Genomic DNA, 23,381 nt, shown 5'->3' on the forward strand with positions numbered 1-23,381 from the left:
CCTGGTTCGAACCATCACTCAGCTATAATATTACCATCAACATGACCAAACAAGAACACACAAAACTACACTCACCCCACCAGCAATATCTACAGGCATTTGCTTGTAGATAATTGGAAAAAGGTGCTGGAAGGTGGTGGTGGTATCCCCCTTCTTCGTGGCTCTTGTGTTTATTACGTGTTAAGAAAAAGACGAAAGCTGGATAGCGGCATTGCAGAACATGGAATAATTTACTGACGCACTTTTCTACATTTTATTACAAAATGACTGCAATGAGCATGTTGCATAGATGGTAGGTCCGTAACTTCTAAAGCAACTGGGTCAGAAAATACTTCTGTCACAATATGCAAAGTCAGTCTCTGCTGGTCAGATAAGTTGGTCGCAGATCCGTCCCTATTCACTGCAAGCTTCCATTTTCATGCTAACTTAAGCACAGGATTCAGAGGTCGGCAGACAATTCTGTACATTTCTGAAGGTGTTATTTCACCTTCTTGGCTGGTTTGGAGTCACCTATGTACTGCTGTTCTTTGAAGTATGTGTAATTGGTTTAGACTGAATCAAATGCAGAAAACCCAAGGTATCAAAAACATCATAACATTGATCATAATCATATTTGACCTATGTGAGGTTTAGACAGTCAAAGGTTTAAAAGTCTAAAACCTGTACTATACAAGTAAAATCAGTGTTAAAACCGGAGTATTATATGGTAGTCTGCTCTATTATTAATCTTCTTTAAACAAATTAACTATAATATGTGTATTTGAGAATAGAAGACCAGACACAGACAATGTCAAAGTGAAAGTGCACAGCACACAGCTCAGTTGGCAGTGGAAGGTACTATTCAGTTTTATCCTTGATTTATGTTCAACCACAAACACAACGAATAATGATATTCAACAAAATGAAACCATTTATTTAAATAATTAAAAACAAAGTCCATTATACATTGTAAACGGCAACATGACAGTTAGCGTTTAAAAAAAACAAACAAACAAAAAACCTTCATGAACTGCTTCTGAACAGCCAATATAAAAGTTAGAGTTAAAAAAACTGAGAAAAGGAGGTCAAACTGGTTTGTAAAAAGTTGAGACTGGTGTGGTCTGGCAGATGTGGGATCTGGAAAGAAAATGAGCACCTGACCCTTAATGTTTATGAACCTTGGCAAGGTCACAACCGAGGAGAAGACCTCCCCTGTCTAATGTTGAACACATGGCATGAATATCAGACTTTGGTCAAGTACAAGATTGCTCTACTCTCCCCTTACAAAAGTGCTTCATCAGTACATAAGGAAGAGAGAAAGAGAGAGAGAGAGAGAGAGAGAGAGAGAGACCCATGCATGTATGCCTGACATCGCTTTTCGACCCAACCACTGCCCTCCATAATGGGGCTCAAATCAGCCTCAGGTGCATTCTGGGAAGACTTCAGTGTGCCAACAGATTGTCTGACTCTGCTAGCAGAACAGATGAAGTATGCGCTTACTCATCATTATCTGTTGGAAAAGGAGAAAAAGCAGAAGAAGAAACATTATTTGGGTGCTTTAACCTGTAAAGGATAAAATGCACAGATGAGGTCCCTCTACAAAAAAAAGCTGCTGTGAGCATCAGAAAATCAAACAGATTCTCTTACGGTCTCCCATGCACCCACCTTCTTGGTAAGCCCCATCAGCCATGACCAGGTGAAGGATCTTGGGATACAGGTGCTGGTGTTCAGCACCCAGGATGTTCTGCACCATGTTGGAACCCATCTCAATGTTCTCGTCCTCATCCTCATGAATGGCCTACAAGAGAGAGTTAAATAGAAGAGTGCAGATATGATGATTATATAACACAAAAAAAATTTAATCTTTCATTTTATCTTTTTATCGCCACATACCAACTGGGATTTTAATATTCACTTATTCAGGGCTTGCAAAAGAGATTTTACAGAAAGAATAAATTAAATGGCTGTGAATCAGTCCCAGAACCATAGAAAAGCTTTATCCATCAGCTCTCTAACCACTCATTCATGTGTAGAACAAAATGAAAAGTTGACACCTTGATCTTGTTGTAGGCCTCAATAAAGGCCTCAAAGCCCATCTCCTGCTCCAGGTGAAACCGCAGCTCCTCCAGGCGGCTGAAGATGCTGTCGTGCTGCTCAGCATCGCTCTCCTCCTCTTCCTCACTGGAATCTGGTAAAGAAGCAAAAAAAAAAAAAACAAAACAAAAAAAAACAATACTGACACTAGTATATGGAGAAGCAGGTTACATTTGCAAATGAACAATTTTTTATTTTATTTTTTTTTTACCTGAATGCCACTCTTCATTGAGCTGCCGTTCAGTGTTTGGATGCTCTTCCTCGTCTTCCTCACTCAGGCCATTAGTTACCGGCTCTTCTTCAGGACTCCCATTTGAGGTCTCTGCTCCTTCACCCCCTAAACCATTAAGGCCCCCTTCGTCCTCCCCAGGGCTCTCATTAAGCCCAGGCTTGGGACCATCGGCAGGACTGTCATTAGATGCTCCGTCGTCCTCCTCGTCACTGCACTCATCATGCAGGAGTCTTTCCATCGAGGCACGAAGCTCACGCAGGTCATCATCCTCATACACACTGACACACACAAAGGCAGGATGATGAGAGATGCAGGGACATGATAAGTGTGTGTGTATTTAATGAGTGTGTGACCATTAGTGAAGTTAATGTGTGACAGAATCTCACTCCTCGATCTCTGAAGGCTCCTCTCCTTTGCCGTCGTCCTCCAGGTCCTCTATCTCCAGGTTGTTCTCAGGGACAGCAGCTTCATTTGACTGGACAGGGTCACCCTGTGCCCTTCTGAAGAGCTTACTGAGATCAGGGAGTGAGCACGTCCGCAGCATCTGAAGCCCCCAGAACATGAACATTAAAACACCAATTAATTATTCAGAATATTCATTTACATGATTTAATGGACATGAGTTCAAAGCATCTTTATAAGACTAGAAAAACAGACAGACATACAAATTGATATTGATATGACATCCACCCAGGCCCTCATACGAGTCTCTGACCTCACTAATCTTCATATCATGGCAGTAATTTTACAAATTTTACTAATAATGGTCAAATAGATTTTATTTCCAGTTCACCAGTGACTGCAAACGGCTTCTCAAAGCTGTGTCCGAGTGACTAACCTAGATCTGCTATGTGTGTGTACGTAACAGAAGAATGTGATGTGACATGCGTACGTACAAGTCAGTGGTGTGTGTGTGTGTGTGTGTGTGTGTGTGTAAGAAGCCAGCAGGGTCTCTGCTGCAGACCCTTTTCGGTGTTTTCTAGCCCAGCAGGCACTGAGAACATGCAGGGCCATGGCAAAAGGAACGCCGAGGTTCACATTTCTCTGTAGGGTTTGCCCACCTGGGGGTTGTTGGCATCAAACAAGCCAGTTGACAGACCAATCAGCAGAGAGTCCTGCTGCTTGGAGCGCAAGGGGGATGTGGAGCGAGAACGCGAGGCCACGGAGGAGGAGGAGTCTTCCACAGAGGACTGAGCCAAGAACCGAGAGAGAACTGCCGTGCGCCGGTGAGCAGGACTGGGCAGCTTTATGAACATAGGATCTTCACCAGGAAACATGGCTGCAGACAGAAAAAACAAAGGCATGACAAAGAACAAAAAACTAGAGTAGGATGTGTGTCCTGTTGCTCACCTGAGGATTCTGGTTGTTTCTCTTCTTCCTCTGGCTCCTCCCTGCTGGTTTCTGGGGCAACGTCGCCCTCTGGTGGCCTATAACAAATTCAACATCAAACTCACCCTGCTGCTTCCAGGTTCTACTTTTGTATTTTTTTTTACTAAATTAAGACATAATTGTTATAGATTCCAAAATAGTCCAGAGTATCATAGTATTAGTAGCTCCATACACACTTTCTGCACTTATAGATCATACAGACCTTGGCTGGTTGGCATCTGAGCACCATGCCTGTACCACTCCTGCTGGGGGATTTTCAGAGAGTGGACAGGACTCTTCCAAGACTACTGACTCCAAGTCATCTGGCACTGCAGACAGCATGTTAAAGTAGTGAGAGTCTGGTTATTGTACCAGGTATCTGGCCTACAGTGGCATGGCTGTTGAACGATGTCAGTCTTCATCCATTTCCACACGTAAACAGTCTCCTACCCTCTGTCTCTGTCTCTTTTGAGCTCATCGCAGTCTCCTCTGATAAAAGTGCTGGTTCGTCAAGCTCTGAGACTAGTGCCTCATCCATATCTAGTTCTTCCAGTGGTACATCAGCAGGTGGGTTTGGCTGTGACTGGTGTGGCAATTCGAGTCCATCCACTTCACTGGAAGGTCCTGGTGATGATTTAAGGCTGTCTGCAAAAACAGTCACAAAAAGTTTGCACCGAAGGTACTTAATACAATAAAAATATCAGGGAACATCTGAGTACTTGTATTCAAAAACAATTTTTAATGTAGCCATATTTACAATGGCTACATTATACACAGTTTATTTATTATAATATATTTATTGTTTCATGCATCTGTCTGCACAAAATATAACATTGCAATGGTTTTAATCCCAAAAGAACAAAAGTTTGACAAAAAGAGTATTCTGGAGCATTTTAGGTACATGGAGAGAAGTAACAGCAATAAAAGGAAAAAAAAAAAAAAGACTGTCCTCACAAGGTACATTTTGATAAAATTCTTTTGGTAAAATTTCATGTTTTAAAGCTTGTCAGGTCTCTAGTGGCTGGCTAGGGTTACTAGGACAGGACAGGACTGGACTGGACTTAGGGCAAAACTAAGTCAACAGAAAAGGTGATTTACGGTATCTTAGGGTGTCAAAATCAGTTTTTCACCAATTTGTGACAACAAATACCAAAATGAATCATATTTAAGAGCAACTTACCAGTGACTGTTTTCTCAAGTGTGCTGGAATTATTTAGCAGCTGTGTGACTGGCTGAAGCGTTGCCTGCTCTAAAACTTTCAGCACCTGAGAGTCAGGTCTCTGCTCCCATGACTTTCTGGGGCCCTGCTCATGCAAGGGCTCCATACAAATAACCTCACCAGAAGTTTGCTCTGAAATGAAAAACATAAAAAAAAAAAAAAAAACATATGCATGCAGCTACAGATACATGCAGATCATGTGTAGCGAGAAGTCGGAAGGCAGGCCACACCAGCTGTAGTGAAGACCGTCTCCTCTAACGTTTGCTGGGCCACAGAGAGGACGGGGGGTTCAGCAACATCCCACTTTCGCCGGTCACCACCGGAGCACGGCCGCTCATCTGGAGACATGGACTGAGCAGCTGAAGAAAACACGTAAAAGGTAAAACGGACTATTGCATAATCAGGCCACACAACTGTTACGTGCAGAGTGTTTGTGATTCAAATTAGATTTGTGCTTAGGAAAACACACTTAAGAGCGTACCCAGGTTTCTGCAGGTTTAAGGAAGACAAATGTAAGAATTTTATAAGACTTTTTAAGGTCATTTTCATCAAATTTAAGACCCTTCATCTGGGTCGTCAATTACATTTCTCCAAGGGAGAATTTTTTTTCTCTGCAGACACTGTGAGGGCCAGAAACTCTTTTAAAATACAATATTAATTGCATTTTATCTCAAGTAATGTTTTATTATTTGATATATTAATTATATATTTGATTTGATTTTTTTCCCAATCTTTGTCATTTACATCATTTACCAGACATCCTTTTCCAGAGCCACTTACAAATCAGTAGTTACAGGGACAGGGAGTCCCCCCCTGGAGACACTCAGGGTTAAGTGTCTTGGGGCTGGGTTTGGCTTTGAACGGCAAACGAAAACGGAATTTGAACTGTGATGTGGCATTTGGATAAAACCCTGTGAAAAGTAATAAGCCCCCTGTAATAATAAATACCACCTGCCACGAAAGAACAGCCCCATCACCTGACAACATTGGCTGAGATTTGAAAATCAATTATCAAAAAAAACATTTAATACATTTATTTAACATGTGAAAAGATATAAATCGGTACTATAGACCGGAAAATCATGTTTGCTGACTGATCATTAACCAGATTTAAATGATCGAAATGAATTTTTCCCTGCGTTCCCTGACTCCAGTCCTGAACACGGCAGGAACGGTTAACAGACTGAAGTGAGTCCAAGCAGCCAGTCTCAGTTTAGTGAGTTCAAAAACTTCCAGACACTGACATAATATGTTGTCGCTTCATTCCATAATATATTCAGTACTCGTTATATAAATAAACATCATTTTGCTTGAATGTAATTGCACGATCTGACATTGTGATTGTGCTGCGCTGCATAAGTGCATTGTGACCAATGAATTTCTGACAGATTGAATGCTTGACTCTTTTGATTGAGAAAAAAATAATTATAAAATAATAAATATAAAGAACACGTCCACTCCAGAGTGAAGAATTTAGACGAACTGCCTATGGCGCTAGACGGCTAATTCCACAAACACACAAAAATACTGCACATAACAAATTCGGCAAATTATTTAGAGGTTACCAGTAAATAAATGTTACTCTTGCACTGCCTATGTCCCGTTTGCACTTTATCAGGCCCAGTTTGTCTGTGCACTTCATGTCAGTATGTAACTTTGTTCAATATGTAACATGTAGCACCAGGTTCCGGAGAAATGTTATTTCGTTTCACTATGTACCGTCTAACATGCTGAAATGACAATAAAGTCAACTTCAACTAGTGCCACTTTGAGATCTGACCTTCATTATTGGTCTCAACAAGAGAACTGAGGCAGGTTTCCTCTAATGTCTGCTGAGCAACAGAAATATTGGGTGGACCTCCAGCCACCCACTGCTTCCGGTCCTCTTGGGGGGTGGGGCTTTCCACCGGCTTCTCCGGTTCGTGGCTCTGAACCTTGAGGTTCTCATTCAAGCGTTTGAGAATCTCTTTCTTCTCATTCTAGAACCATAAAAATAATCATCATACATAAAAGTGGGCAGTCATGTTCTAAAGTGATTCAGTCTTTTAAGGATGTGCCACTCTCACCTGAATTAGAGATGCCTCTGCCTGAGGGGATTCATCTTTCACCGGTGGATTCTGGCCAGACGCCAGCTGTCAGAAGTGAGCAAAGAACCTTTTTTAAAGTCGATCCTGATTCCAGTTCTTCTAGATGCTCCTGCACAAATAACCCTGAATGGACTCACTGCTCCAACGTCCTTCAGCGCCGCAGTCATGGAAATGGCCGGGACTGTAAACTTGGGAGGAGGCAGGGCTGCTTGTATGGGCTCTGACTCTGGGACAGAGTCAGGAGGCTCTCCTGCCATCTTCACACCTCTCACCCCAATCTGAGAAAAAGACTATCCATTTAGGAAGAGAAGAAGGGAGGGGAGTTAGCAATAGGGAAAAAAAAAAAAAAAAAACTTACTTGATCTTCCCAGGCCTTCTTCTCTCTTTCATAGGCCTCCCTTCTCCTCTTTTCCAGCTGCTCCCTCAGCACCGCAGCACGGGCGTTTGCTTGGGCCTGAAACCCACACATAATTCCCACCAAATGTTTACGAGGATGCCAGGAGGGTTAAAGTCTTAAATTCACCAGTGCAATTTTGAGAACCTTACCTTCAGTGCTTCAATCTTCTTCCTCCTAAGCTCTGCCTCCTCACTGGACTCCTGGCTGTCCGAACCATCACTATCATACTGACAATAACATTCAACAAGTGTTCTAGGCCAAACTCTGAATAATGAATTAAAAAATGGAGTCATAATGGTAAATACCTTCTCTCCTCTGAGCCGAGCTTTAATCTGCTGACGCTCATTGAAGTTCTGCAGTCTAATCTGCCTCAGTCTTGACAAATACTCCTGAAATGCAGGTGGGAGATTAGCAGAAAAGCTAATACACATACAGGAAGACTATGAAGATGACAATGTAGTGCAGGGGGGGAGAAAATGGTGGGATTTAGACAGGACACAAAGAGCATGTAAAGAACAAATGAAATTTTACCAGCAGAACCAAAATATCAAACAAAAAAGTGAAAATACAATGAGCAGGACCAAATTCCTTTTAGTCAATTAGACCTGAGAAGAAACAAAAGAAATGAACATCAAATGTACTGAACATCTGGGAACAACCAATTATTATGGACACACACATAAAACAGTGGTACACACACAGGAACACCCCATCCAGAGATGCACCCCATCTCTATGTAGGGTACTGTCGGACAGCAGTGTGGTTATGAGTTACAGGGGACTGTGTGGAGGGTTGTGCCATGCAGAACAAAGAAAAACCATCAACTGAAACCACTCAGGCAGGGCATAGCTCAGGTGATGAGTAATGGAGGTGAGGAGCAGGTAGGACATCCACAGCCAGGCTCCTACCTCCTCTTCTTTGTTGGCACTGTTGGCTCTTCGGCACCGCCCGGTATTCAGACGCCTCCCAAAGACAGCGGCCAGGTTTTGCCGAGCTCCCTGTTCACCGTTCAATTCAAACATTTCAGAGGAACCACGCATGTTCTAACCCACCATTCTACGACACTGGTGCATATTAAATTAGAGGTGATTAGCCCAGTACTGTGTGTCTATGCAAGTGGAAACGAAGCCCGGCATCTGTAGTCTCCCTTTGCGTAAAATGTTCACCACCTGACAGAAAAGGCGCGCTTCATCCTGTGAATCAGACCTCTGCAGGCCAGATAAGTAGACCATGCTTAACAGCACAATAAGACGTACCAGCTGTCCTTCTGCGCGAACCTTATTCTGCATGGCTTCTCTCTTGCGCTGCAGGAACTCCTCAACCTGACAGGCCCGCTCTGCTGCTGCCCGACCGCGGAGCCTGGAGCCGGAAACAGTGGCAGTCAGGCTAATGAGCGCAGATCTCAGTTGGCAATCTTCATCATCCGCTCACAGACTCACCGGTTGACCTGGGCGTTTTTGGTCACTTGCTCGATCCTCTTCAGCTCCACTTTCACAGGATCTGATTCGGCAGGGCCATTTGACATGACTCGAGCTGCAGCACCCAGTACGGCCCTTATCACATAGGTACACGCATATAAAAACAAACTAATAAAAGCCAGAAAATTGCAAATATCCGCTAATTCATTCGGGCTTGGTTCACCTGGCGGGCACCCCTTCCTTAGCATCAGGTTTGCCAAGCGTGTCCAGAACAAAATAGAAGTGGTCATACTGACCCACGCTGGGGGGCTGTCTTTGGACAGGGCCAGGTTCGGGGACAGGACTGGGGGTGGGAGAGGGTGCCTTTAAGGCAGCACCTCCATAAAACTGCCACAAACAAGAAAAAAAAAAATAGTTTTATGAGATGACACGTGCTACATTTTCTATCATTTTAAATGTCTGGACATTTGTTTTAATAAGTTTTTTTTTTTAAGTGAAGTGATTGTCACATACACAGCAGCACAGCACACAGTGCACACAGTGAAATTTGTCCTCTGCATTTAACCCATCACCCTGAGTGAGCAGTGGGCAGCCATGACAGGCGCCCGGGGAGCAGTGTGGGGGGACGGTGCTTTGCTCAGTGGCACCTCAGTGGCACCTTGGCGGATCGGGATTCGAACCGGCAACCTTCTGATTACGGGGCCGCTTCCTTAACCGCTAGGCCACCACTGCCCCAATATATATAATAAGGATGACCATGATTACAAAGATTATACCTTTCTCTCTGGGCTGCTGCCGCCACTAGAGCTGAGGACGTGTCTCCATCCCTGTTCCCGTGCACGATTGATTCGGTTTAACTACGCGTTAAAAAGAGGAAATTAATATATTTCACTTCATTGACCTAATAGCTGAAAAACTTATTGGGCAGGAAAAATACCTTCTCCTTCTCAAACCTCTTCATCTGGGCAGCCTTTAGCAATATCATCTAAATATGACAAAGCAGAGTCTGAATGAATCAATGAATGAAGGCCTATGAACAGAGAATTGAAGTGTCAGAGGTCGGACTAACCTGCTCTCTCTGCTTCCTCTCTTTCTCCATCAGCTCCATTCGCTTTTTCCTCACTCCTTCCTGTCATTTGAACAGAAGTCTACAGCAGTTATCAAACACAGTAGTTCATCTTAAGTACTGTGTGAAAGGGGGTGAGACGACATGGGGATGATAATTGCAATAAGCACGGAATACAGCATGTATTCAGGCACACTTCTAGGATGCACCACAGTAAATGGATGTTCTGATGACTTAAATCGAGGAGGGGCTAGAAACAAATCTGCCTTATGACAGGTTGGCTGAAAAAAAGTGAGGAATTTGCAGGAAAAGAAAACTAGAGGGAGCCTGCAGTACAGCAGCAGGAGAGGGGTTACGGTGTTAGGAGATAGGAAGAGGTTAATACTGGGCTCTGGACTTCTGTACCTCAAACTTTCTCCTTTCTTCCTCAACACGACTCACTCTCCTCTGGGGTGCTGCAGGGAAGGGAGCCTGGATGACATGACAATGGCGTTCAGTCTCAGCACACATACACATGCAAACGGAAGGTAGCGTATGATGTGGCTCTTCCAACAAAACAGTGGGACTGACTGCCCGGCTGTTATGGCAAGTGCTCCTTCTGACCTGTTTGTGTTTGGTGACTGGTTTCCTCTCAGCAAAAGGTGGTTTCCTTGCATCAGAGGCCTTCCTGACTACATCTGAGGGCTTTCTTATGGTTAAAGGCACTCCGTATTTGGCAGCTGGTTTTGTGATTTTCTGAGCAGGGGAGATGGGGACGGGTCCAGGGGCAGGGCGTTTTGCTGTAAGGACATGGCAAAGTGTGTTTACATAGCACTAAAATATTAGTGATGAAGTGTGACTATCACTCACCTGGTACCCCCTGTGCAACACTGGCTTTAGGCTGATTGTGAAGAACAGTGTGGCTGAATTCCTGAGCAATGAGCTGAAAGACATAAAAAAAAAAAAGAAAGGTCCACTATTATTTTTTTTTTCCCCCCCATAGTTGTCCCCTAATACTGTATCTGAAGTTTCTTTCTGAAATTCAGCCTTGGTGAAGGCGAGGAGATTCCCCCAAGATGTTCTGTTTCGGTGTCTGTAGCTTTAAAAGCTAATGAGGAGGAGAACAGCCTATAGAAGGAAGGGAGGCATTCATGGAAATGACATCAACACCATTCACCAACCACAATGTTTGGTGCAGACAGGAAGTTGTGTATGCGTTTTTACAGAAAAAAAAAAAAAAATTAACCCACTGGTACAGCGTCACCACATTTCTACATTTGAGCTAATTTTCGATCACCGAGCAATTGGAATGCTTGGCAAGTTTAGAAGCCATGACTGTCTGCGGAGCTACATTTTTAGGGGAGGGGTGGGAAGTTCTGTGGGTGGGCAAACATGAGAAACGGGAGGTAACCTTTCCAGATCAGACCGTCTGAGCTGCCGCTCTCTGAACAGTGAAGTAGAATGAACAGTATGATCCCAAACAGAATGTTTAACCTGTGTACTGCTCAGATATGAGTGTGTGTACGATGCACAGTGTGGCTGTGGAGCCTTATCTGACCTGTGGAGTGAGATACTTGTGTATCCGCCGGGACAGGAACAGCTTGTCCAGGACGCTGTTGATGGAGGGTCTCTCTCGGGGGTTACGTCTGAACAGCTGAGCAAGAAGGGAGCGCAGATCTTGGGAGTAGTGAACAGACACGGGTGGGTAGGAGCCGCGAATGATCTTCAGAACCAAGTTCTTCATGTTTCCTGCTTCAAACTTAATGGAAACAAGTAAAATAGACGATATACAGAGTTAAATTTGAAACTAGAACCAAGGTAAGCCTACCATACGGGAAATTAAGCACATGGGTCCTCAGTCACCATACTTACAGCATGCCTTAGGGTGCACATTTCATACAGGACACATCCCAGGGCCCAAATATCACTACAGGAGGGCAGAGGGGAGGGTAGAGAGAGGACAAAGGGAGAGATATCATCCAAAACACACAAGGTGGAATGGGTAAGTGTTCCTTGGCAGGTGTTGTCATGCAACTCACACACACAAGTGTAAATTCCACTCATTTCTGGTGCTGAAAAACAGTGGTCACTCCCCCATCTGCATGTCTTACATAAAACTGGTCTTATGATGAGTGAGCCGTATATTGATAAATTATGCTTTAAACATAAAAATAGCCCTCAAACATAAAATAGTAGCCTAGTAGGTAACACACCTAAATCCCACTTCCACCGTGTTCCTGAGCAAGACATATAAGGCACATAAAGTTGCTCCATGGGGACTATTCCTGTAACTACTGATTGTAAGGTGCTCTGTATAAGAGCACCTGATAAATGCCTTAAATGTAAATGTAAAATGCAACAAATGCATATTTGGTTTAGAATATGACATGAACCTATCAGAGATCATGAAGGGCGGGGCCCGCCTCTGATTGGCCGTGGTATAGATTTTCCTGTACGTTTGAAAGTATGTGTGCTGCAGTCAGACAAAGAGGTGAGTAGCCTGGACCAGTCACATAGACAGAGCAGATGTAGCCACGAATTAAAGCAGAAAACAAATCATCAGACCGAGATGATAATAAAGTTCAAACCCTGAAGTGAATATTGCCTATGCGCACAGCAATTTAAAAAGATGAAAAAGTGAAACTGCGTTGTTAAGTGCGATGCTCACGTAAATTTGGTGCACCTAACTACAACCAGTGCAAAAAGTTACTGATGGGCAGCAAACTTGAATCATGTCGCATTGTCTGTTGGTAAACTGCTATTCTCACACACAGCAGCACAAACTCCTGTACACAGTCAGAGACGCCAGTACCTTTTATTATTGTACGGCTTGTTTTCACAGATCTCTGGCGAAAGGTAATACGGTGTTCCTATACAAGTCCTGGCCAGCTCCACAGTGCTGCAACAACAAACGTGTGATTGTTCGTTTCATTTTCTGACATACAGAATACAAAAAATAAAAAAAAACAAAAAAAAAACACCACAAACACCTGTTCAGAACTCTGGCAATTCCAAAATCCCCCAACTGTACAGTTCCATCTTTGGTCAGAAATATATTCTGTCAATGCAGACAAAAACAATTACATTATTTTACATACACACACACACACACACACACATGCAGTTTCGAGCTGTGTAAAAGACGTTTACCTGAGATTTTATGTCTCTGTGAAGAATCTTGCGATCGTGCACATGTTTCAGAGCCAAGCAGATCTGCACAAACCAGTCCAGAATCTATGGAAAGAGCAGCACGATCGAACACAGATACGGACACTGGCTTCATTTACTCAATGGCCCTCTATTCCATCAACACCCGTTTCCTTACCTGCTCTTCTTGGAAGAGCACTCCTTTCTGAGAGTTAATCTTCTTGAACAGGTCCCCTCCCTCGCAGTAGTCCATGACTATGTACAAACAGCCACTTTCTGGACAGTGGAGGAAGCAGAAGGAGAGCGTATGCAGGGGAGAAGTAATCACAAAATAGCTCTGTGGACCCCACACGCGAATAAAGCGGAGAGAAGACAAATGTACAATCAATTTACATTTGGCAGTAGTGGCAGACCATCAATCTCAAGCTTTTTATGTCTCTCTCTCTCTCTCCTTCAGACACATGTTCTGGAGACTGACTCTCAAACCAGACATGAAATCATTAATTAGGTTTATTAGATTTCCTTCACTCATGGAGGTCTGCAAGTTGCACACTGTTGCTCTTGTGCAGATACGCCCTCTGGGGACGCTATCTTGCTCAAGGTTGGCACCTTGGCTGCACCCACAGCGTATGACAATATCATATGAGCAATATTATTCATGATAGATTCTGCTCAGTCACCTTCAAATGACTCCTTGTATTGGACGATGTTGGGGTGACTCATGTTGGCCAGAACTGCCACCTCTTTTCGGGACTCTTGTCTCTCTTTACTTGACATCTATTAAAATACAAGATTAAAGACCAGTTTTAAACACATGTGAGGAAACCTGGCTAGGATGCTACTATTCGTTATTTGGCACCATGCAGCAATGACCACAAAGTGCCTTTTCCTCACCCGAGAGATGCCAATCTCCTTGATGACATACTGTCGTCCATCTTCCCTGGACTTCACCAGCACTGCCTTCCCAAATGATCCTTCCCCAATCTTTTTCACCTTCTCATATTTCTCCATGATTCCAGGAAAGCTGAATCCTCATACTGCTGTTCACACACAAAAAATAAAAATAAAATCATGATGCAGGGTCCTTTTTGCAAATCGCAATAATGGGCACCAGTTAATCATCTATTGTCTGAATTTCACTAAATTCGGTATTATAGCATTATGAAACTGTAAACACGCCGTGTATAAATATCAAGTTTGCACGCAAGTCCGTCCACAGGACATCCATTAAAAGCTAGCAAGCTGCAACACATGACTGGAATGGACTTTACATGCATGAAAACAGTTCTAGCATTAAACAAAGCGAGGCCTCTGCGGTGCCGACAGCTTTAATTAAGGTGGACGGGAAACTCGTTTCACTCGAGCGATGCTCTTAATTGCAGACGCAGAAGAGCTAGCCGGCTAGCGACTTACCACAAACACGGGCGCAACGCACAAAAGTCACTCACACGCGGAATTAAAACGCACATTTGACATGAGGAAAAAGATGTCCGCGTCCACGCAGCGCACTTACTTTTAAAACGCGTCTTCGTTTCGCCTGAGAACTGTGAAAAACCGTCAAACATCCGACGGGCTCTGACAGTAGCCGTCCACCCGGGAGAAGGGGCGGGTTAAACACCCAATGTTCTTCAATATCATTGGCCAAGCAGGCAGAAGCTGTGTTCTGATTAGTCAGACATGCTGTCAATCACAGCGGAGCGCGTCCATGTAACACAGTGGTCTGTTTAACGTCCCATAGCAACTCTCCAGGCTACGCAGGAACCGTGACGGAAATAAACTTGAGGCAAATATGTCAACTGTTATTAACGTTCTATCAAAATTGGTGCAAATTCTAGTAATTGAATATCTAAGTGGACTGTAAAATTTAATAAATAGAATGAATATGTGACTGATTTCAGGGAAATTATGACTATCTAAATATTCAGGACGGAAAAGTCACCATACAACACCAACCACTCATGCATAATTTCAGTTATCAAAATCACACAGACATTGACATTAACTGTCATACTGTCTGTGTCTGGTTTGCTATCAGGGATCAGAATTGGTCCATTTACACAGGCAACTCTCATAGACACACAAATTATAGTTGTTGTTTTTTTTTAGGAATATAATCGGACTATACAGTAGTCAAGTCAAACATTCTAGAGCACTTTAACAGTGCTGTACAGGCATAAAAGGACACAAATATATACACAAGAAGTAAAAATACAAACTAGAATACAGTACAAAATAAAATACAATTAAAAGAAAACTTTAGAATTCTGGGAAAGCTAAAGAGAGCTCTAAGCAGAGATTTAAAAGCCGAGGTTGAAAGAGCTAATTTAATGTGAGGCTGTGGCTGGTTCCATAAGGTTCCCTTCTGCTCAAGGCAAGACCGGGGGATGTAGAGGAGGGCGTTGCCGTTTCAGCTCAAGGATCTAGGGGTCGGCTGAAGATGAACAAGATCTGTTATGTAGGGTGGGGCCTGTCCATTTAGGGCCTTAAAACCATTAATACAATTTTAAACTGAATTCTAAAACAAACCGGCAACCAGTGCGGCGAAGCAAGAGCTGGTGAAATGTGTTCAGTAACCGTCAGCAAGTGCACTGCAGCATTCTGGACCAGCAGTGATAATTGTGACTGTAGGAGACCAAAATGAAGAGCATAGTAGTAGTCAAGCCTTGATGTAATAAAAGCATGAATGGTATTCTCAAAATCATTACAATGTAAAAAGGGCTTAACTTTATCTGAAAGTCTCAGATGATAGAACTTTGACTACAGTGCTTTTCTGCTTGTCCATTTTAAGATTACCATCCATGATTCTGTACAGAGGAAAACCAAGGTCCAAATTAGGGCTATTTTTTGTGGTCGTGGGATTAAAAATTAAAACCTCTGTTTTACTTTTGTTAAAATGTAAGAAGTTCAAAGCCATCCATTCAGTGATGTCATCCACGCAGTCAAGTAATTCAAGATTCAAGATCAAGATGGTATGTGTCCTTTTTAGGGGCAGGTAGATTTGCATATCATTGGCATAAAAATGGAATGAAGATGAGACAACTATTAAGCAACATCTGAATGCAGGGACCTTTAATGAGTCGGGGTGGGATGACGTCTGTAGGACCAGGCGATAATTTCATGTTTACATTTATGGGGTTCACCAGACGCCCTTATCCAGAGCACCTTACAGTCAGTAGTGACAGGGACAGTCCCCCTGAAGACACTCATGGTTAAGTGTCTTGCTCAGGGACACAATGGTAGTAAGTGGGATTTGAACCTGGGACGTCTGGTGTTGTATTGAGTGTGTAAAAACCGGGGAGAGTAGAGTTAAAAAACAGAAGCACACAAAAAGCACTGTATTCAAACCACTCCAACTTGATGTTACCTGGCAGAAAGAGGCATGGCACAATAGAGGTTAAAAGGATTTTAAGTTTCTAATTTATTAACACCAGTAAATTATTATTGCAGTTACATGTGAATATTGTTTGTAAAAAGGTACCAATGTTACAGAGAAAACTAAAATGAAAGACCGGAAAATCCAAAGAGAGCAGGCGGTCCCGACGGCCGGCACCTCACACGTTTGGCTCGGGGGAGGGCCGCCAAATGTTGCAATGCCGTTCGACAAAGACATGCAAAAACGGAGGTGTTGAATCTCCATGCACAACAAAGGCACAGAAATGTCATGGCTCCACGACGTCCCATCTAACAAGTGTGATTACGATAAAAATTTTACTTGTAAGAGCTTGTCAAAAGGTGGTCCCATGTTTTGACAAGTCAGAGAAAATGTTTTGTTTTGGTTTGTGAATTCATGAGGAAATATTAGAAGTAATGTGCATTTGCGTTAAGATATGCACTATTTTGTGAAAGAGTTAAGGCATAAATTTACTTGCTGTGAACTAAATACGTACTGTATGTACGTACGTACAGCGGTGGTCCGTATCCTGCGCTCTTTTCATCGGTTTTTGTGCACATACGGAAAAATGTATGTAACGTATACGGATAAGGATGCAATACCTGCATAATTTCATAGGGGCAGCGTTGTGAGGTTTGCACTCAACAGTTGCAGGAACTTTGACAGTTCTACATTGACTGTGGTGCGTGCACAAGACCGCTGGCAAGCGGGAGACCGCCCTTGTGCTGCGCAGGCCATAGAAAATAATGAGTTTCAGAGCAAAACAAAGTAAATGCCACATTCGGTCTGAAAGTGGCTTCCATGCAGCCTCTGCAAAGCAGGGCATCCCTGGCGTATTAGCCCAACTTGACCTATAACCTCGAACGCATCATACATACGACAATGGCGGATAACACGTAGAGAAATCCTCTCTACGGTGCATATTTCTAAAGAAAAAGGAGCAGGCATCTGAGCTTAAAATGGTGGAGAACAATTTATTTGTGGAAATATTGTATCAGGTTACTCCAGATATGGAAATATTGAATATAAATATTGAATATAAATACAATAAAATTTTGTCAAAACAAGTATGTTCAGCATTTACAAGGAGACAACAACTGTATGAAATTGGAGAAAATCCCCATAAGCTGCTTGCAAGACAACTACGACATGCACAAGCCACTGGTGCTATACATGAAACAAAGAATAAGCAAGGAGACATAATAACTGACCCGGCTGAAATAAAAAATTGCTTTTCTAAATTTTAAGGTACGCTTCCTAGATCACATTGTGACCCGAGTCAGTCCATCGAACTTTTGGATCAGTGTGATCTCCCACAACTAGACAGCATTTCAATACAGGAATTAAATGCAGATTTTACATGAGCAGAGATGGAGAAAGCAATTTCACAGTTATCAAATAACAAGGCTCCTGGTCCAGGGTGCTTTATTTCAGAGATTGCCCAGGTCCACTTATTTTACACATACTTAGTCATGTGAAACATACAAGTAGTCTGTAAAAGGCACTGTATCGAGCCTATATTCATATTAAAGAAAGACAGAAATCACTGTTTGGCACGAACGATGCGGAGCAGAAAACATTTAGTGTTTTAATACAAAACCGGTGATGCTGTTAGAGTTTCTAAAGTGAGGTTACCCTAACCTTAAAGGATATGAACAAAACAATACACAGGAATTTTTCCCTATTTCAGATTGTATACCTCCAGTCTACACATTATGATGGCGAAATTATAAAAAGTTGAGAACATTTTTTAAAGAATGTGGGGAAAAAACATGTGGTCTTGGTGAGGTGGTTGGGTTGGCCATTAAAATCCCTGAAAAAGATGTCGTAGATGTTTAAATAATTTTCAAATGCGTTCACGTTAAACAACACCATGGGCGACGAGGGGTTTAATGAAACACTGTTGAGACTGTGCACCCTGATAATGCTATTTCCAAGTACAGAACTAAACTTGCAAGACCTCTGATATTAAAGGGTGCTTGGGAAGTGGCATTAATCAAATTCCAGTATCTGAGAACATGGGTGACTTTTGGAGAGGATGATAAAACCGTCTTTTTGACCAAAAATATCGCAGTACGTATGAGTTATTACACATGAGTTATTACGGATATAGTCAAAAAGATCAACAATCATATTTTGGATCACAGTGTTAGGGTTGGTTATGGTGATATTATAAATAAGGTTTATGTTGATCCTGTTGAACCTCTTAAGATTGTGCTTTACAGGGAACTATTCAAGAATAGCGAACATTTTGACACGTCCATCACACTTGGGCCTTTGGAGCGATCATATGCCACATACCCTGCCAACCTGTATGAAGATTGAATATTTCCTTTACAGATATAATAGAACATCAGGTGGTGGTGACTATTTTGTACCCCTGCTGCGATGTGTACATATAACCGGGAAAAACAAAGAGGGCTCAGAGGTCTTATTCGAGGTCTTTTTTGGATGGCGCTGCCATTTGTGAAACTTTTGGCCACGAGTGTATGATCTATAAAAACAGAAAGTGTGTATGGAGCTACAAATGATACTCTGGACAAATGTTTAAAATGTTTGAATATATATCAATTATGTCTTAATTTAGTAAAAAAAAGCAGCAGCGTGAGTTTGAATTTGTTATAGGCCACTAGAGGGCGAGGTTACCCCAGAAACCAGCAGGGAGGAGCCAGAGGAAGAGGAGAAACAACCAGGACCCTCAGGTGAGCAACAGGACACACATCCTACTCTAGTTTTTTGGTTCTTTGGCATTCCTTTGTTTTTTCTGTCTGCAGCCATGTTTCCCGGTAAAGATCCTATATTCATAAAGCTGCCCAGTCCTCTCTCTCTCTCGGTTCTTGGCTTAGTCCTCTGTGGAAGACTCCACCTCCTCCGCGGCCTCGCGTTCCCGCCCCACATCCCCCCTGGGCAACCCCTACAGGGAAATGACAACCTCGGCATTCCTTTTGGTGTGGCCCTGCATGTTCTCAGTGCCTGCTGGGCTAGAAAACACTGAAGAGGCTCTGCAGCAGAGACACTTATTGCCACTTACTGCCAGAGTGACCCGAATAAGGCTCTGAGCGGAGTGGCACACTTCTTCAGGCACTTTTCAGAATGTTCTCTCTACTACTACTTTAATAGTTTTGATTGTTGCAAAATACCAAAAGTGGGTTCTCAGTGTGAGTGAATATGCAGTTTTGCAGTCGATGGATCTCTTTTGAAGGGGGAGTTCTTCTGTTTTTATAGAGTTTTCTCCAGTCTTTATTAATGAAGGGATCGCGAGTATGACCATGCATAGAGGACACTCTCCTTCGTGCATCTTTAATAGGCCCGGTCAGTATAGTCGGGAAAGAATGATACGAGGAGGAGTTATGAGCGAGAACGGTCAGTAAGGTCGTCTAGGCTCTAAACTGTCCTGACTGGAGCGTTACTAATGCAATTCTTCCACATCCTTGATGTGTCAGCATATACCAGAGGCCACTCTGCTGGCTTCTTAAACACACACACACACACACACACACACCACTGACTTGTACACACGCATGTCACATCACATTCTTCTGTTACGTACACACACAGAGCAGATCTAGGTTAGTCACTCGGACACAGCTTTGAGAAGCCATTTGCAGTCACCGGTGAACTGGAAATAAAATCTATTTTACCATTATTATGAAAATTTGTAAAATTACTGCCATGATGTGAAGATCAGTGGATCATAGACTCGTATGAGGGGAAAAGTCTGAGGGCCTGGGTGGATGTCATATCAATATCAATTTGTATGTCTGTTTTTCTAGTCTTATAAAGATGTTTTGAACTCATGTCCATTAAATTATGAAAATGAACATTCTGAATAATTATTTGGTGTTTTAATGTTCTGGGGGCTTCAGATGCTGCGGACGTGCTCACTCTCTGATCTCAGCAAGCTCTTCAGGAGCACACAGGGTGACCCTGTCCAGTCAAATGGAGCTGCTGTCCCTGAGAACAACCTGGAGATAGAGGACCTGGAGGACGACGGCAAAGGAGAGGAGCCTTCAGAGATCGAGGAGTGAGATTCTGTCACACATTAACTTCACTAATGGTCACACACTCATTAAATACACACACACTTATCATGTCCCTGCATCTCTCATCATCCTGCCTTTGTGTGTGTCAGTGTGTATGAGGATGATGACCTGCGTGAGCTTCGTGCCTCGATGGAAAGACTCCTGCATGATGAGTGCAGTGACGAGGAGGACGACGGAGCATCTAATGACAGTCCTGCCGATGGTCCCAAGCCTGGGCTTAATGAGAGCCCTGGGGAGGACGAAGGGGGCCTTAATGGTTTAGGGGGTGAAGGAGCAGAGACCTCAAATGGGAGTCCTGAAGAAGAGCCAGTAACTAATGGCCTGAGTGAGGAAGACGAGGAAGAGCATCCAAACACTGAACGGCAGCTCAATGAAGAGTGGCATTCAGGTAAAAAAAAAAAAATTAAAAATTGTTCATTTGCAAATTTAACCTGCTTCTCCATATATTAGTGTCAGTATTGTTTTTTTTTTTTTTTTTTTTTTTGCTTCTTTACCAGATTCCAGTGAGGAAGAGGAGGAGAGCGATGCTGAGCAGCACGACAGCATCTTCAGCCGCCTGGAGGAGCTGCGGTTTCACCTGGAGCAGGAGATGGGCTTTGAGGCCTTTATTGAGGCCTACAACAAGATCAAGGTGTCAACTTTTCATTTCGTTCTACACATGAATGAGTGGTTAGAGAGCTGATGGATAAAGCTTTTCTATGGTTCTGGGACTGATTCACAGCCATTTAATTTAGGTTTTGTGTAAAATCTCTTTTGCAAGCACTGAATATGTGAATATTAAAATCTCAGGTGGTCTGTGGCGATAAAAAGTTAAAATGAAATGTGTTTTAGGCCTGCAGACAGTATAACATAATGGGAACGGGTATCTTAAAAACCTCATATTGCAATCTTTAATTTGATCTCTTTTACGTTTATATATATATATATATATACATATATATTGAGATGGGTTCCAACATGGTGCAGAACATCCTGGGTGCTGAACACCAGCACCTGTATCCCAAGATCCTTCACCTGGTCATGGCTGATGAGGTTTACCAAGAAGGTGGGTGCAACTAAATAATGCTTCTCGTTCTGCTCTGTCTCCTTTTCCAACAGATAATGATGAGTAAGCGCACACTTCATCTGTTCTGCTATCATTTACATTTACAGCAATTTACAGCAATTTACGGCCTTATCCAGAGCGACTTACAATCCGTAGTTACAGGGACAGTCCCCCCCTGGAGACACTCAGGGTTAAGTGTCTTGCTCAGGCACACAATGGTAGTAAGTGGGATTTGAACCTCGGTCTTCTGGTTCACAGGCGAGTGTGTTACCCACTAGGCTACTACCACCCTAGCAGGGTCAGACAATCTGTTGGCACACTGAAGTCTTCCCAGAATGCACCTGAGGCTGATTTGAGCCCCATTATGGAGGGCGGTGGTCTGTAGAAAAGCGGTGTCAGGCATACATGCATGGGTGTTTCTCTCTCTCTCTCTCTCTCTCTCTCTCTCTTTTCTCTCTTCCTTATGTACTGATGAAGCACTTTTGTAAGGGGAGAGTAGAGCAATCTTTTACTTGACCAAAGTCTGATATTCATGCCATGTGTTCAACATTAGACAGGGACCTTGCCAAGGTTCATAAACATTAAGGGTCAGGTGCTCATTTTCTTTCCAGATCCCACATCTGCCAGACCACACCAGTCTCAACTTTTTACAAACCAGTTTGACCTCCTTTTCTCAGTTTTTTTAACTCTAACTTTTATATTGGCTGTTCAGAAGCAGTTCATGAAGGTTTTTTGTTTTTGTTAAAAACTGTCATGTTGCCGTTTACAATGTTGCTATGGTAACAACTACATCACACTACAGTGAAAACCGTTATTATGGCTTCTGTCAGGATGGATGGAGATTGCTGCTGTGTAATGAACATCCCCTTTGTCTTTGATAATGGACTTTGTTTTTAATGATTTAATGAAATGGTTTCATTTTGCTGAATATCATAATTCGTTATGTATGTGGTTGAACATAAATCAAGGTTAAATCTGGATAGTACCTTCCACAGTGTCTGTTCCGCAATAAGCTCAGATCACTCAGACCACATTCAGAGGTGGTCTGGACTGCTTATGACCATATCTATTCAGCAGCAGGTTTACTGATGTGTGCTGTACTACAGTTCAGTCATTTTAAGGGGAAACAGTCAGTCGTGATTAATGGAGATGTGCAACTACAACCCTCCCCTGCCTCTGTCCGACCATGTGTATATATGCCTCGGGAGCAGAACCAAGACAATCAACAATTATCTTGTAGGGAACCCTCTCTCAGGTACAGGAATGACCTGGATGATTCGTTTCAAATGACAAGAAGATACTCTGCATCAACAACTGTGAATGTTATAATGTTACTGCCATGAAGAGGATTCGCAAACACTACTCTTCTCTGTCTTGGGCCCTAGGTGGTCAGACGGTAGCTTTTTAAAGACTTCTCTTTAAAGAATACTTAGACTAACTTGTAGACTCTTGATCTTCTTTGTTTCTTCTCTTCTTTTAACGTAAGAAAAACTACAACAGAGTGAATAAAAGGATTGTATTCATGGTTGAGATCCTAGCTCTGGATAAGGGCATCTGAACGTAGGTTCAGGGTGGAGGATAGATGCACTGGTGTGCAGGTTTGTTCCGTACAGTCATCTCACTGCTGCTATTGACTTTGGGCCTGTGCAATATCCTGGCAATGTGCAATTACCAATTTACCCAATAGTTTCACTTATCTCTACTGACCCAAGCCCTTCACCCCTTATTTATCATATTTATGATGCTCTTGCATAACCCCCCCTCCATGTCTATTGTACCTATATTCTGTATATGTAGTGTCTTCATACTGTTTTTAAAATCTTGTTTCCTTGCATCTTTGTGTGTCCAGGTAACTGTACAATGACAATAAAAGTCTTGAAGATATTGACACCATACGCTTTCTCTCCCTGACACCA

The 23,381-nt window shown here is 42.8% G+C and overlaps 2 protein-coding genes across 6 annotated transcripts; one reads left to right on the plus strand and one right to left on the minus strand.

The window, feature by feature from the left end:
• Window positions 1-887: 887 nt before the first annotated feature.
• Window positions 888-14,598, minus strand: nek1 (NIMA-related kinase 1). 5 transcript variants are annotated; one of them, XM_028962161.1, is made up of 36 exons: window positions 14,500-14,598; window positions 13,881-14,026; window positions 13,667-13,763; window positions 13,165-13,262; window positions 12,990-13,073; window positions 12,830-12,897; window positions 12,652-12,738; window positions 11,712-11,766; window positions 11,398-11,598; window positions 10,710-10,782; window positions 10,464-10,639; window positions 10,266-10,331; window positions 9,864-9,923; window positions 9,732-9,779; window positions 9,571-9,651; window positions 9,018-9,181; window positions 8,816-8,929; window positions 8,633-8,735; window positions 8,285-8,374; window positions 7,682-7,765; window positions 7,526-7,603; window positions 7,338-7,433; window positions 7,117-7,257; window positions 6,959-7,024; window positions 6,673-6,871; window positions 5,123-5,251; window positions 4,854-5,024; window positions 4,124-4,318; window positions 3,897-4,002; window positions 3,656-3,732; window positions 3,367-3,584; window positions 2,692-2,849; window positions 2,285-2,583; window positions 2,034-2,167; window positions 1,645-1,777; window positions 888-1,489 (listed from the first exon to the last, which is right to left on the minus strand). In XM_028962161.1, the coding sequence occupies exons 2-36, from the start codon at window positions 13,995-13,997 to the stop codon at window positions 1,476-1,478; spliced, it is 4,080 nt and encodes a 1,359-aa protein (XP_028817994.1). In that variant the 5' UTR covers window positions 13,998-14,026; window positions 14,500-14,598; the 3' UTR covers window positions 888-1,475. The 5 variants fall into 5 exon arrangements, with proteins under 5 accessions (XP_028817994.1, XP_028817995.1, XP_028817996.1 ...); XM_028962162.1 differs by having other exon boundaries at window positions 13,881-14,023; window positions 14,500-14,596; XM_028962163.1 differs by lacking the exon at window positions 10,266-10,331.
• A 5,645-nt stretch (window positions 14,599-20,243) lies between these two features.
• Window positions 20,244-21,125, plus strand: LOC114769642 (serine/threonine-protein kinase Nek1-like). Its single transcript, XM_028962834.1, has 3 exons — window positions 20,244-20,401; window positions 20,510-20,808; window positions 20,918-21,125. Exons 1-3 carry the CDS (start codon window positions 20,244-20,246, stop codon window positions 21,100-21,102), a joined length of 642 nt encoding a protein of 213 aa, XP_028818667.1. The 3' UTR covers window positions 21,103-21,125.
• The last annotated feature ends 2,256 nt before the right edge of the window (window positions 21,126-23,381 follow it).

This window comes from Denticeps clupeoides, chromosome 19, assembly GCF_900700375.1.
Source record: "Denticeps clupeoides chromosome 19, fDenClu1.1, whole genome shotgun sequence".
Lineage (NCBI taxonomy): Eukaryota > Metazoa > Chordata > Actinopteri > Clupeiformes > Denticipitidae > Denticeps > Denticeps clupeoides.

Coding starts and splice junctions, on each gene's coding strand:
- nek1 (XM_028962161.1), bottom strand. CDS start 13,997: ATGGAGAAATATGAGAAGGTGAAAAAGATTGGGGAAGGATCATTTGGG. Junction 13,074..13,164: donor TGCTCTTCCAAGAAGAGCAG/GTAAGGAAACGG, acceptor CTCTTTCCATAG/ATTCTGGACTGGTTTGTGCA. Junction 9,780..9,863: donor AGAGGAAGCAGAGAGAGCAG/GTTAGTCCGACC, acceptor TGTCATATTTAG/ATGATATTGCTAAAGGCTGC.
- LOC114769642 (XM_028962834.1), top strand. CDS start 20,244: ATGCTGCGGACGTGCTCACTCTCTGATCTCAGCAAGCTCTTCAGGAGC. Junction 20,402..20,509: donor GAGCCTTCAGAGATCGAGGA/GTGAGATTCTGT, acceptor TGTGTGTGTCAG/TGTGTATGAGGATGATGACC. Junction 20,809..20,917: donor CAATGAAGAGTGGCATTCAG/GTAAAAAAAAAA, acceptor CTTCTTTACCAG/ATTCCAGTGAGGAAGAGGAG.